The sequence below is a fragment of the Meleagris gallopavo genome, chromosome 7 (genome assembly GCF_905368555.1).
Source record: "Meleagris gallopavo chromosome 7, MGAL_WU_HG_1.1, whole genome shotgun sequence".
NCBI classification, from domain to species: domain Eukaryota; kingdom Metazoa; phylum Chordata; class Aves; order Galliformes; family Phasianidae; genus Meleagris; species Meleagris gallopavo.
In genome coordinates, this window is record NC_139410.1 from 19,502,917 (window position 1) to 19,516,566 (window position 13,650).

The following is a 13,650-nucleotide window of genomic DNA, read 5'->3' on the forward strand; positions in this document are numbered from 1 at the left end:
CAGCTGGGAGATTGGGAGGCTTTTCTGTTGTCACTGCAGAGCTTCCTAGCATCTGGCCTGCATTTTTTTTTTTCTGTGTTGACCACCTGCACCTATTTCAACACCTGTATTGAGGGCTGTGTGTATTGGAAGAAAAGAGTAGAATTTGTATTAGTTTCTTTCCTGGCTGCTGTGATACTGCGTGGCTTTTTCTTCTTGCCTTGCCCAGCCTCTAAATCCATCCAGTGCCTGCCTCCAGTGTTACTTCTAAAACACAATTTTGCACAGCAGAGAAAAGCCGCAGAAGAAAAGCTCAGATAAATTGGCAATTCTTTGCTCCATTGATGTTCAGAATAGCAGCTAAAAAACCTGTGAGCAGAGCCAAGTGTTTCATCTGCTGGCTTTGAAAGATGGTGCTGCTATATCTGCTTTCATGGCTAGTAGATAACAGCCAGGAGGGCAGATTTAGGTTTTGTTCTATTTGAGAGCCATTAACTGAACTTCTCTTGCCGGTCACAGGAGAAGAATATCTGTACACGTGTGCTTTTACAGAAGTTCTTGAAAAAAGATTAGAGTTTGTTCCTAGCAGAGCTGACATATGTTTGCTTGAGTTTTAAATACTTGTTAGATTTACTAGTGTATCAAAGGTTAAGCCCCCCCTTTCAGATCAAGCTGCTCTTTGTTTTCTCTTCGTGTTTATTTAGCCAGTTATATATTACTCAATCACTGTTACAGATTTACTGCTTTCTCTTCCCTGCTCCTTCCTTTCTGTCAGATTGCTTTCATAACTGTAAATATAATAAAGACCAAATGAGTCATATGAAGTTTTTTTAGTTTTGAATGCTGTTCAAGTTGTTTGACTTCTCTTGATAGCAAACCTAACTTCATTTTCACTTTTGATAATTTGTGAAAAAGTTGTGAGTGGGTATAAGTATCTGCTTATTACAGAGACATGTTGCACACCACTTGCCGAATTTGTATTTTGTGTTAGCATTATATACTTCACAAGTCTAAGATCTGAACCTCCTTAGAAGTAATGTTGTTGGAACTAATTTTCCTCTACAACTCTTTTTTTAAATTTTCTCCTTTTAAGAAGTAATGCTGCTTTTGGCACAACAGGGTGTGATATAAAGGATTTACTTGTATAAGAATGTGTTTTTCTAATTCCTTAATAATGTTTATGCTAATTTACAGCATAATTGTTGTTATTACTATTTTATCCTCTGTTGGCTGATAGGACTGCAAGCTCTTGGCTGTCTTCTAGCAGCAGGACAATTCTTACACCTAAAAAGGAGCTCACTGCGTTTCACTGAGTAGTGTAGAGCAACACAGATTTGGTGGCTATCTGTGTGCAAAGGCTGGGCAGTCTTTCTTGTGTTTTAAGTGACCTTGAAAAGGTCACTGTAATCATAGTTATGATTTCGTTTGTAAGAATGATGAACAAAAATCCTTTTTTTTTTTTTTTTTTTCCCCAGAAAAGTTTTAAACTTGTACTTGAGTTAGTTGGAGTTGGTGTCCCTTTAATGCTACGAGGGCCAGCATTAAAAACATGCTTTTCAAGATTGCCACTGCCATGGGGACAGACAGTCAGACGGGTGAATATCTATTCTAAATGGTCTGGAGGGAACTGAAGGATTCATTTGCTACTTTCTTGCTTTCAGTGTGAACTCATTGCCCAAAGATTCCATGAAGCTTTCAACTTATTGTCATGGTTACGGTCCCAGTCCAGTGATTTATTTCCCTCTAGGATAAAACTCTTTAAAAAAAAAAAACAAAAAAACAAAAAAACAAAACAAAAAAAAACAAACAAAAAAACAAACAAACAAAAAAAAACCTTTTCTCTAGAACTCTGAGGCCAGTTAAGGAGGGATTCAACACATTCCATTGACTAGGAAAAGTTTTTTTTCTCTATTGAGAGCTTGAAAAACACATCTTAATTCCTGGGATGGCTTATTCTTGATTTTTATTTATTTATTTATTTATTTATTTATGTTTTATTTATAGGAAGAGAGATGGGGTATTTTTTTGTTGTTGGTTGTTTTTTGTTTGGCTTTCTTTGTAGCAACCTCCTAAATGTAGACAGAAATAAGAGCATCTTCAGAAGATTTGTTGCTTGCTGGATTCTCACCGATTAAACTCGTAGAGATGATCTTCTAAGATCAACTTGTTAATCACTTGTAGTATCACTACTGGCATATCAGTGTATTGGTTGCACAAAGCATTTTCCTTTAGGAGAACCCTTTACTTGGTCCTTTCTTTCTAGCATCTTTTTCTTTTGTAATATATATTTTTTTTTAAACACTGGAATTAATTTGCAATATTTATCTTCTTTCCCACTTATAAATATGTATAGAAAATGCACTGTGAAATACTTCAACGTCTCAAAGCTTTACAAGATTTTCATGGTTATTTCTCCAACTGGAAATTGGAATTAAAATGTATTTCTGTACTTTTTTTTTTTTTTTTTTTGTAGCTATTGAATTGCCTGGTAGATACAGTAGCTAAACAATATAACTTCAGAATCTTCCTAAATAGCAAAGTGTCTGAGTTTAGAACCTGAAAGTTCACATTTATCTGTGGAGCAGATACAACAAACAGTTCTTTCATTTTGTTTTACACGTATCATAAGTCTGGCTTGAAGGGATAACCTCCCAAGAATGAACCATGCTTGCCTCTTATTGATCCATACCTTGATCTTAACATCCAGCTGATGCTTTCATAGTAGAAATAAAGATGCAGGGTGTGTATCAAACAGTGATATTGATCTAGAGATGAAAGCCTAGTATCTAGGCTAATTGGCACATTATATAGATGTCATGATGCTGACAGAGCAGCCAGCTGCTTAATTTTAAGAATAAATACAATAATACTGTAGTACTTTAAAAATAATCTTTTTTTTTTTTTTTTTTTTTTTTTGCAGAAGCCTGAACCACAAAAACAAAACACTGCAGAGGAAGTTTATATATATATATATATATATATATATATATATATATATATACACATACACACATATGTAGTATTATATGTGTATTAGTATTAGTAGTATATGTGTATTAGAGAGCTGGCGGAGGTCATTGCTGAACCGCTCTCCATCATTTTTGAGAGGTCCTGGACAACAGGGGAGGTCCCTGAAGACTGGAGGATAGCCAATGTCACTCCGGTCTTCAAAAAGGGCAAGAAGGAAGATCCGGGTAATTATAGGCCTGTCAGCCTCACCTCCGTCCCTGGAAAGGTGATGGAACAGCTTGTGCTGGATACCATCTCCAGACAACTGGGAGAAAAGGAGGTTATCAGGAGTAGTCAGCATGGGTTCACCAAGGGGAGGTCGTGCTCGACCAACTTGGTGGCCTTCTATGATGCTGTCACATGCTGGGTGGATGGGGGAAGAGCAGTAGATGTAATCTACCTTGATTTTAGAAAGGCGTTTGATACTGTCTCCCACGACATCCTTATAACAAAGCTGAGGAAGTGTGGGATAGACGAGTGGACAGTGAGGTGGGTTGAGAACTGGCTGACTGGCAGAGCGCAGAGGGTCATCGTTGGTGGTGCAGAGTCTGGCTGGAGACCTGTAACCAGTGGTGTCCCCCAGGGGTCTGTGCTGGGTCCGGTCTTGTTCAACATCTTCATCAATGACCTTGATGAGGGGATAGTGGCCACCCTCAGCAAGTTTGCTGATGATACGAAGTTGGGAGGATTGGCTGACACGCCTGAAGGCTGTGCTGCCATTCAGCGAGACCTGGACAGGCTGGAGAGCTGGGCAGTAAGAAACCGGATGAGGTTCAACAAAAGCAAGTGTAGGGTCTTACACCTAGGGAGGAATAATTGCATGCACCAATACAGGCTGGGGGATGAGCTGCTGGAGAGGAGCTCTGCAGAGAGGGACCTGGGCGTCCTGGTGGACGACAGGTTGGCCATGAGCCAGCAGTGTGCCCTCGTGGCCAAAAAGGCCAATGGCATTCTGGGGTGCATTAAGAAGAGCGTGTCCAGCAGGTCGAGGGAGGTGATCCTTCCCCTCTACTCTGCCCTGGTAAGGCCTCATCTGGAGTACTGTGTCCAGTTCTGGGCTCCCCAGTTCAAAAAAGACAGGGATCTCTTGGAAAGAGTCCAGCGGAGGGACACAAAGATGGTGAAGGGCCTGGAGCATCTCCCCTTTGAAGAAAGGCTAAGTGAACTGGGTCTGTTTAGCCTTGAGAAAAGAAGACTGAGAGGGGACCTGATCCAGGTTTATAAATATCTGAGATGTGGCGGCCATAGTGGTGAGGCCAGTCTCTTTTCAGTGGTACGTGGAGACAGGACGAGGGGAAACGGACATAAGCTGCAGCACAGGAAGTTTCGCACGAATGTGCGTAAGAACTTCTTCACGGTGAGGGTGACGGAGCACTGGAACAGGCTGCCCAGGGAGGTTGTGGAGTCTTCTTCTCTGGAGATATTCAAGTCTCGCCTGGACGCCTACCTGTGCGACCTGGTGTAGGGAACCTGCTTTGGCAGGGGGTTGGTCTCGATGATCTCTAGAGGTCCCTTCCAACCCCTACAATTCTGTGATTCTGTGATTCTATGTATGTATGTATGTATGTATAGCATAACTTTTTGTTTCTTGTACTGAAACTTTAAATTACTGAAGTAATTCTACATTTTTTTCAAATAGCTAGTTAGAAATATGTGTGCATAGAGGTAGGATGCAGCAAGCAACAGTGAAAGATGATTAGAATGTAGTGTAGATAGTTACATATGATGGTTTCATTTCCATTTTCTGAGCATATGGCCATTGGAGGTAGAGGAATTAATCTCTAGAACCTTACAAATCAAATAAAAATCTGCTTTTGAGAATGGTTGGATTTTGTGGTGATGGTGTTTGTTTTTGAGGAGAACTCCAATTAACTGAAGTAAAGAACTTCCAGTCCTTTCTTCTCTGTCAGCTTAAAACTTGGACTGGAAAAAAACAAGGATAGGAATGAGTGAATCTAAAATAAGAAAGATAAGTCTCTGAAAATGAAAAAAACAAAACAAAACAAAAAAAAACACCCACAAATGTCCTTCTGTTGTGGTATGAAATAAATACAATTTTAAATATGTGCTAGAAGGTGGGCTCATCAAGTATTGCAAAATATTAAAATGTTTATGTGCAATAACCCAAGCACATACGCTGTTGTATCTCTGTGTAATATCATTAGACTCTGACTGTAGTGGATATTATGCAATGGTTCCTCATACTGATGAACAGATATATAGGGACTCAGGCTTTCTCTGTCCTTTACTAATAGTGCATGGGATAACAGAAGCTCATACGGTAGGATGTCTGGAAGAAATTTTTTGCTTTGAATGAACAGATGCCAAGTATCAGATCAGAGATAGAAAAATGCATAGAAGGTAGATCCTGTGCTCACACACATGCTGTTCTGCTGTGCTGGTGGTGCTAAGGGTGGAAAAAGAAACAGTCCTACTTGAGTGTTTTCATTTTGGTCTATCACAAGATTATGCAGAGCGGATAAACAGCATCTCTGTACCTACTGTAACAAAATGTATTCTGAAGTGTTCTACATGGAGTAGGTATGTCAGGCCATTGTTAGTATTCAGATGAAGAACGATGCAGATGAAAATTGAACTGCATTTCAGTAAGGAAAAGAAACCATCTGTAATTATACTGCACATGAAAGTGATGCTATTGTATATTATTCTGTTTTTCATATCTTTGATTATGTAATTATCAAGTACTCAACTGGGAACTCCAGCTTTCCAACCAATTTATGTCTTATGAAATACTTAGCTTTTTTTTAAAAAGGGGCTGACTGTGCATACATCTGAAACATATAGTTGTGATTTTCACAAGAGATATAAAGGCTTCTGCTTTTTTTTTTTTTTTTTTTGAGTGGCTTGCCTTGGAAACTTGTTGGCCTATAGCTACCAGAATCGGACAATAATGTGGTGGTTGTCACTGAGCATTTTCCTTGCAAGTAGCATTTGATCTTGAAGATATGCAGCATTGGTGCTGTGAAATCAGTTACATCTCTGGGGATTATGAATAAACAGCAGGAAAGTTGATGCTTTCTCTACTTAGCGTACATGACAAACCTGTGAGTATTAAAGATAAGTATTGAACAGGGAATGCTTGTAGAGGAAATTTGTGGCTTAAATATTTAGCCTATATATTGCCCAGAACTGATGCATCATTGTAAGTGAAAAACACTGAGGTGAACCTGAACTCTTGTTAGCTGTTCTTTCACTGAACAGATGATGTGCAAGATTTGAGCTGTTTCCCTCAGCTATGTAGCAGTGGAGCAGCACTGTTGTAATAATTGTAATAACTGCTTTGAATTTGAAGTCAAAACAAGATCTAGAAGAAGCTTTACTGAAGTGTCCTCTTCCTTTCTGGAGGTGATCTCAATGCTTTTCTGACTTTGAGTGGGGAAAAAAAAGTTCTACTTGTAGTTTTTGCATTTAGTGAAGTTTGAAATAAAAATAATCTCTCAATCCTTCATATAATTGTGTTTTTACTGGTCGCAGGGCAAAGTTAGTTTGTTTAACAAACTTAAATCCATCTGTTGTACAGCAGAAAGCTTTTATTCCTCTAGATTTAGTGAATTTTTTCAGTACCTCAGAGATGACTCAATTGCATTCGAGATCCCTTACGCTTTTTCCAGTGTGATCGCTGAAATGATCACTATAGAAAACTTGAGAGCCAGTCCTACTGAGGTTAGAGCCAAAATAACGTCACTAAAAGGACTATTAAGGTGCCTCTGTGCAGTATCTTATGTAATTGTGCTCAAGACTGGAAGTTAAGTGCTATAAACATTAATACTCTTTGAAATCAGGAATTGAAGAGGTGGATTGTTCATGCTGTCGCCTTTGCTTGTGTACAAATGTAGCAGATAGATTTCCTTTTTTTCTCCAGTTTTTGGGGAAAGTGATCCTTATCAAGAGGAAATGCTGGCAGTAACTGAAATATCCAGGTCACTGTAAGTTCAAGTATTTCTCATTGTTTTAAAAGACCTTTTGCTAGTTACTGGTGCAATATACTTTAATTATAAAATACACTGCTTGTTGATTTCTAATAGGATTTTTTTGAAACTTAATTTTTTTTTCCAGTGTAACATCAAATAAATATAGTTTTATTTATTCTACCTGGACTTTTATTTCAAAAAGGGCTTTCACACATTGAAATCATTGGCACTATTGGTTTTCTTATTATTTTTTTGCAAGCAGGAAACATGTTGATATACAGCAGTGGAACTTAATTTTGTAAAAGTGGGACCTGAAGTGCTTAAAATGTTGTCTTTATGGCCTTGCATTTGATTTGAACAGCTGTACTGCTTTTACTTAATAAAATGGTGAAATCTATCTGTATTTTAGTTAAAAGAATTCTTTAACAACCTCTAGTTGCCTTTTCTGGCAGGAAGAATTAGGAAAGAAAGCTGTTTTTTTTTTTCTACTTCTTCTGAAGCGGTTGATTAAATGGATGACACTCATGTCACAGATTAGTGGGTGGCTGGAGTTGTTTATCCCATGGTAAACTGGGGAAGCACAACCCTCAAGGTGGGCTGGCGTCTCTTTGTCTGTGCAGAGCAGTTGGGGGGCAAGGAAGCAGGGAGCACCCATCTTATGTGGGATGCTGCTGCGCAGTTTCCAGAGGAGTTTTGATTAAACTTTGTCCTTAATTGATTACTAATTCTATTTTAACTTGCTTTTGTATGCTGTGGCTAAATCAAGCGTATATTGATTCTTCCCACAGCTCTCCTTTATTTCTGTAGTAGCCAATAAAATAAAGTATGTTTTGGGTTGTTCTAACTTCTGATATTTACTCTGCAAATTAGATTAGAATAGGTCTGCTTAGCTCCCAGCACATCTGGAAGCCATCTGAACATGAAAGGTGCTGTGAATGGGACCATATATGGAGCACCTTTTTCTGACCTCTAAATGTTTATTTTTATATGATTATTATTTATTCCTCCTCGTTATAATCGCATTTTATCTTACTTAAAATTCAGAGAAGAAACTGCCTTAACCATTCTGTGTTTTTACCAAAATCATTAAAAATGCCGGCAGCTTTCCGGCAGAGATGAAGAGATGAAAGAAAGCCAGGCATTTGTTTGTTTGATTTTTATGATGGATAAGAGTTTGAAAATGATTCCACCAACTTAGAGTTATTTGGATAATGCTGGTTTTGTGATTTTTGGTGTTTGGTCCCTCAGGGTGCCTGAAAGAAAGCATCTGTAGCAACTTCTGGCTGACTACACTGTGCAAAAGAGGAGGGGAGGGCTTGCAGGTTAAAAGTACTGCTGCAAGTGGATTCCCACCACCCTGTCACTTGCTGCTTTTGCTCTACACCTACAGATGTGGTAACATCTAATGTTGTTTGCACTACCCAGTAGCAGCTCTGGGACCATGGTAATGCAGGTCTCCAAAACAAACAAACAAACCTTGTAAGACCAAACACAATTCTTTTGGGGGGAGAACAAGAAATGAGAGAGTAGGTAAAAAATGAAGAAAAAAGTCCCTGTGACATCTGGAAACAGAAAATGAAAGTTTGGGGATACCTGTTGCTTAATAAGACGCTGTCGAAAACTCAGTATAACTTCTGAGAACATACACTTGGATGTTTCTCCTCCTTTGAGTGGATTGGGAAATGTAAACGTGACCAGCCATAAAAATCCACAAAGATCTGTTGTAGATAAGAGAGGTTTGCTATTCTTTGTTGGGGTAAATGGAAAGTTGACCTCACTACGCTGCCTAACCCCACATCATGTGCTTGTGTTCTTCATAAGTGTGTCTCCCATCATCTGTCCAACTGTTGCACACAAATTTTGTCTCCTTTTTTCCAGTTCTAGCTCTCTGCACTGTAAGCTGAACACTATAAATAAGCCTGCATTTTACTAATGGAGACTGCACATTTATTGATGAGTTTGAGTTGAGCACGATCTGTAGCAGTAGTGGAGTTCCTGCAATGAAATAGCATTTGTCTGCTTAATGGAAAATAGAGTTCACTAGCATTTGTGAACTTTGGCATGTAGTCTTCAGGGATTGAATTCTGAGTTCATTTGTGATAAATAACCTGAAGTTGCCTAAAGATGTTGAAGATAAGTATAGAAGGGGGAAAGGCAGTATTGTTTTTCTTTGGGCATGGATTTCTTTTTTCTTTTTCTTTTTCTTTTCCTTTTTTTTTTTTTTTTTTTTTTTTAAGTAACATGTTATAAGGGCTTTTTGTTTTTGTTTTTTAATAGTTGTAATTATGTTGTTTTTGGCAGTTAGATGAAAGCTAAGGTTATACAGAACAAACAAACAAAGAGGAGGAGTAAAAAAACAGCTTGATTCATAACATGCTGTTGTAGAGGCTGGAACTAAATGTGCAGCTGACACCATGTGTCATGAGTCTTATGTGGAGGGAGGTGTGTACCAAAGCTAATTTGAAATATGAACAGAGAGGAGGAACAAATGTGGATGATGTATGTTCATTGGGTGTGTTTGGACATTTAGGAGTTCTGATGAGCTGGGAGAGGCTGTGAATAGTTAATTATTCAGCACAGAGTTCTGAAGTTCAAAACTCCAAGTACTTTCAGAAACAGCTCAGTCATGTGAACCCTCGTTACATAGTCATCTTTTGCATTGTTGTTTTGGACCTTGTGTGTTCTTTACTGTAAGTGACTTTAAACTTTGTTTTGCCAAAAAGTACCTGTTTCTAATTCTATGCTACGTGTTCTATGTTACTTCTCTGGGATAAGTCCAAAAGTCAATGTTTTTTTGTTTGTTTTGTATTTTTTGTTAATGTAAACAAAGTTTGGTACAACACTGAAATCTAAACTGCAAGCATATTTTTGGAATGAATAGCGTGCTCATATATACATTTGTAGTTTAGCTTTTAGTGAGTGTGGCTTCCTTCCTGTCTTTTTTTCTTTTTAAGAAATAAATTCTCTTGAGGTAATGCATGTCCATATTGGGCTTTTTTCTTCTAATAATGAAATTCTTAATCATACTATCTTTTCCTCATGATTATATGGGTGAAATGTAAAGTGCTTTGAAGGGAACGTTCTACTATTTGTTGTAGGAAATAACAGAATTTATACCATAGCATAAACAGATTGAGATGTAGAAAGTGTTCCTTTGGACCATTTTGGATTTTTTTTTTTATGTTTTGCAAAGGTTTTTGTGTGTATGCATGAGAAATAAGACTGGGAAAAGAAGTGAGAAAATAAATATCAGAAATCAACAGGGGTGGCAGGAAAACATGGAAACATTTTGTGACTGAAATGTCAGGAAAGGTCAATAATACTGCTATTTTATTACTATGTAGAACCAAATAGAGTAGAGTTGGTAGAATTTATTTAATAGATTTTAATAATCAAAAGAAAAAACTTGGAGGGGAAAAGTATGATTTTTGCCATGCCTGTCTATCCAACAGATTAAACATACAGTGCAATTTAGCTGCGTGCAGTGTAGTATAGTATTTCTGCTTATACTGATCCAGTAAGTCTGTTTGGAGAACACTCAAATAAGGTCTTGGCTTTTTCTATCTCAAGGGAGAAGAAAAGTAATTCATTTATTTTTGTAATGTATATTTAAAATATTAACAAAAGCTTTTAGTTTTGGACTTGCATTATTGGACATCTCTATTTAGACTTAACATACCAGAAACAAATCCATTTTTATTTGATAAGATAGATATTTTAGTTTGGTTATCTTCTGTCACAACTGACTGTTAGTGTAAAATATTCTCATATTCTTTCCTTGTACATATTGATTCAATGCCATGAGTGAAAAGAATTAAGTATGATTCATTCCTATCTCAAGACTTGTTAGTTTGCAGGTCTGAAATCAAATATTTGACTATTACCTTTTATCCATTTATTTCAGAAGAAAAGCTAAAGCACCTCCTCCTCCATCTGAAACCAGAACAGTCACTGATTGTCCATTTGATGACACAGAATCAGCCAACATCATCATGGAACAGAAAGAGAATGTAATTGATAAAGACATTGAACTGTCGGTAGTCCTGCCGGGAGATGTGATCAAATATACTACGGTTAATGGGAGGTATGTTACATGGAATGACATTTCTATTTAATTTTCCTTTCCTACTGAAGTTTACTTCAACCTTTATCCAGACTTAACCCACTCTGTAAAATATACAAGTTTTATAAGACTGAGTGTTTTTGAGTAAATTTGAAAACATATACTTTAATTACCTTTTAGGAAGACTGTTAGTTTTTTTTGAAGCAGATAGTCTCTATGGCACCTACAAGGATGCATAGATGCACCTGTAGTTCTTACTAATCACTGCAGATCTCTAGAAAAATGCTGTTTGTGTGGTACACTGAATTTTCAGATACGCTTTTTCTTTGTTAGACTTTTCTGCTTCCTACTAAGCTAAAAGTCATGTGTTTGGCGCTTCTACGTATTGCCTACTAATAGTCCTAAAAATCATAATTTCATACAAAATATATAAAGCTTCAAAGAAAGCTTCTAATTATAACTTTGGTAAACTTTTTTTGTAATAAATCAAATATGTTTTGCTGAACCTGGTTTTAATTTGGAGTAAATATTTCAATTTTACTGTTAATTGATGAAATGGACTGTGCATGTAACTCCCAAGTCACTTTTAGATCAGAAATTGACCAGTGAGTTGAAATCATAAATCCTGGGACTTAACCCAATGAGATAATTAACATTCTATTCTTGCTGAGAAGATCCTACGCAAACCCTTCTGTGGATCAGAGCTGCTGGAATGCCAGTTTGTGCTGAGTAACATAAACACGTAGTTACGCCTACCTCACGTTATAATCAGAGATACTGGCTGTAGTGGTTTAAGTCTGTTTGCATGCTTTGTCATTTGCTAGAGTTGATTAAGTCATTCTTTAGATATCACATATCAGAGCTGCAGTGAATGAATTTTTATGGATTATTATTTTTTTCTCCAGACTTCATCTGGTTTTTCAGGATAAATTAATTCATATTTCTTGAAAATATTATATTTCTTAAAAAAAGATGTTCTTAAATAATTCTTTACTACTGTGATACTTTACAGTGTTCTTGCTAGTAAGTTTACAGCAAGGAATATTTCTGTCTATAAATGTGGTGCTTTCCTCTATTTTCTAAATTTCTTAAAGATAAGATTCCATATGCTTACTGTCAAGCAGTTCTCCCCCTTCTTCTCTTCACTCCTTCTGTCCATGCTTCTGAGTACCACACCTGCTGTATCTTGCTTTCCTCAGAACAAAGTGCCAGAAAAGAACATTGCTTATATCCTCATTCAGTCAGATTTCATTGTGTATAGTTAGTGTGTAGGAAGTACAGACATTTCCCAATCAGTTTTAATATCCCTTGGTTAGTACTTTTCTTCCTTTTTCAACTGAGAGACTTTGTGTCAATTCCTTAAATGGTACTCTGACAAATAACGTGCATTAGCGCTCCCAGGCTCATTTACAACGAAGGGGAATAACGTGCAGGACCTGTGCTTTCGAAGCATCTTTTCTTCCGGCTTTGCTAGAAGATTGTATTTTGTGGACAGATAAGCAAGAGAGCACTGAAAATGATATAATCTGCTAATTTGTCATGCTGATAACCAGAGGTAGCCAGTTTTAAAGCTTTGGAGGTGGAAATACCTTTTTATAGCTCATATACGGGGAAAAAGAGAAATGGGGATTTGTACAATCACGTACTGCAAGAAACATCTCTGCTGTTCTCAGGTGAAATTGGGTGGTTTGTTCCATGCTTTGGAGTAGTGGATAGCAGGAACAAGATGTTGTGTAGGTGAATATCCTTTGTGAGTGGTATGCAGTGGCTCATCAAAATGGATCTACTGTATCTAAATTGGTTTCAGAGGAAAAGATTTCAAGAGAACGTCGTTAAGGATCCTTGAGTTGTTTAAGGACAACTAAAGCAAAAAAACTGAGAGACTGAGAACAGAAAGGAGGACTGAAATAATTGCTCATTGCTCATTTTGAAACTCCTGGCATAGGGTTTGTTGTGTGGATTCCTTCACTTAAGCCTAGATACCAGTTGGTAGTTGTTGGTGATAGTGATTCAGTTTATCTATTCAAAATTGAAGGATTTCTCATGGTGTTCTGAGCAAGCATTTATTTATTTATTTTTAAAAAGTCACGATGGGAGCAGTGATTATGGGGGAAGGTACGTGGTTCAAAGAAAGGAATTAACAAAGCTTCAAAAATTTTTTTTAATTATTTGTTTTTGAAATGTTTTTGTGTGACATTTTTTGAATCTTCTCATTAGTTCTGAATAGAGCACAGAATTCAAGAATTGTTTGCAGCCAAAGAAGATGAAAAATAATTTGACAAATTTCCTTACTTAGTGACTTAATTGTCTTGTATTCCCACAGTGAAGAAATGTAGTTTGAGAAAGATTTTTCTAATTGAAATAATTAGTTTCAATTGTATATGTTAGTAAACTATCTTACAGTTGATTTAGTTGGAATTTGTGCATTGAATTATTTTCCTGGGTTGCATGTTTATGGCTTTAATTTCAGACACATTTCTGACCTTAGCTTAGCTAAATTTCTTTCTTTATAGCTCTTTGAGTTTCCCTGTGATCCGTTCTTGAGTATTTTCAGTCATTAGGGTTTGCTTAGAGAACTGTTGGTTTACTCTGTATGGTGAATAGCAAGCTTTGTGGTGTTGCCCTACTTTCCAAAATCTATTGTACTTACATTTGTTAGTAACACAT

General features: G+C 37.1%; 1 protein-coding gene across 5 annotated transcripts in view; it reads left to right on the top strand.

The window, feature by feature from the left end:
• Positions 1-13,650, top strand: part of COBLL1 (cordon-bleu WH2 repeat protein like 1) — a 77,845-nt gene that overhangs the window by 32,878 nt on the left and 31,317 nt on the right. For 3 of the 5 annotated variants that reach the window (XM_085227532.1, XM_085227534.1, XM_085227535.1), the window contains exon 2: positions 10,825-11,004. In XM_085227532.1, coding sequence (XP_085083658.1) covers positions 10,825-11,004 — 180 coding nt within the window. Of the gene's footprint in view, positions 1-6,888; positions 6,936-10,824; positions 11,005-13,650 lie in introns of those variants that run through there. The other 2 variants (XM_085227533.1, XM_085227536.1) reach the window with 2 other exon arrangements.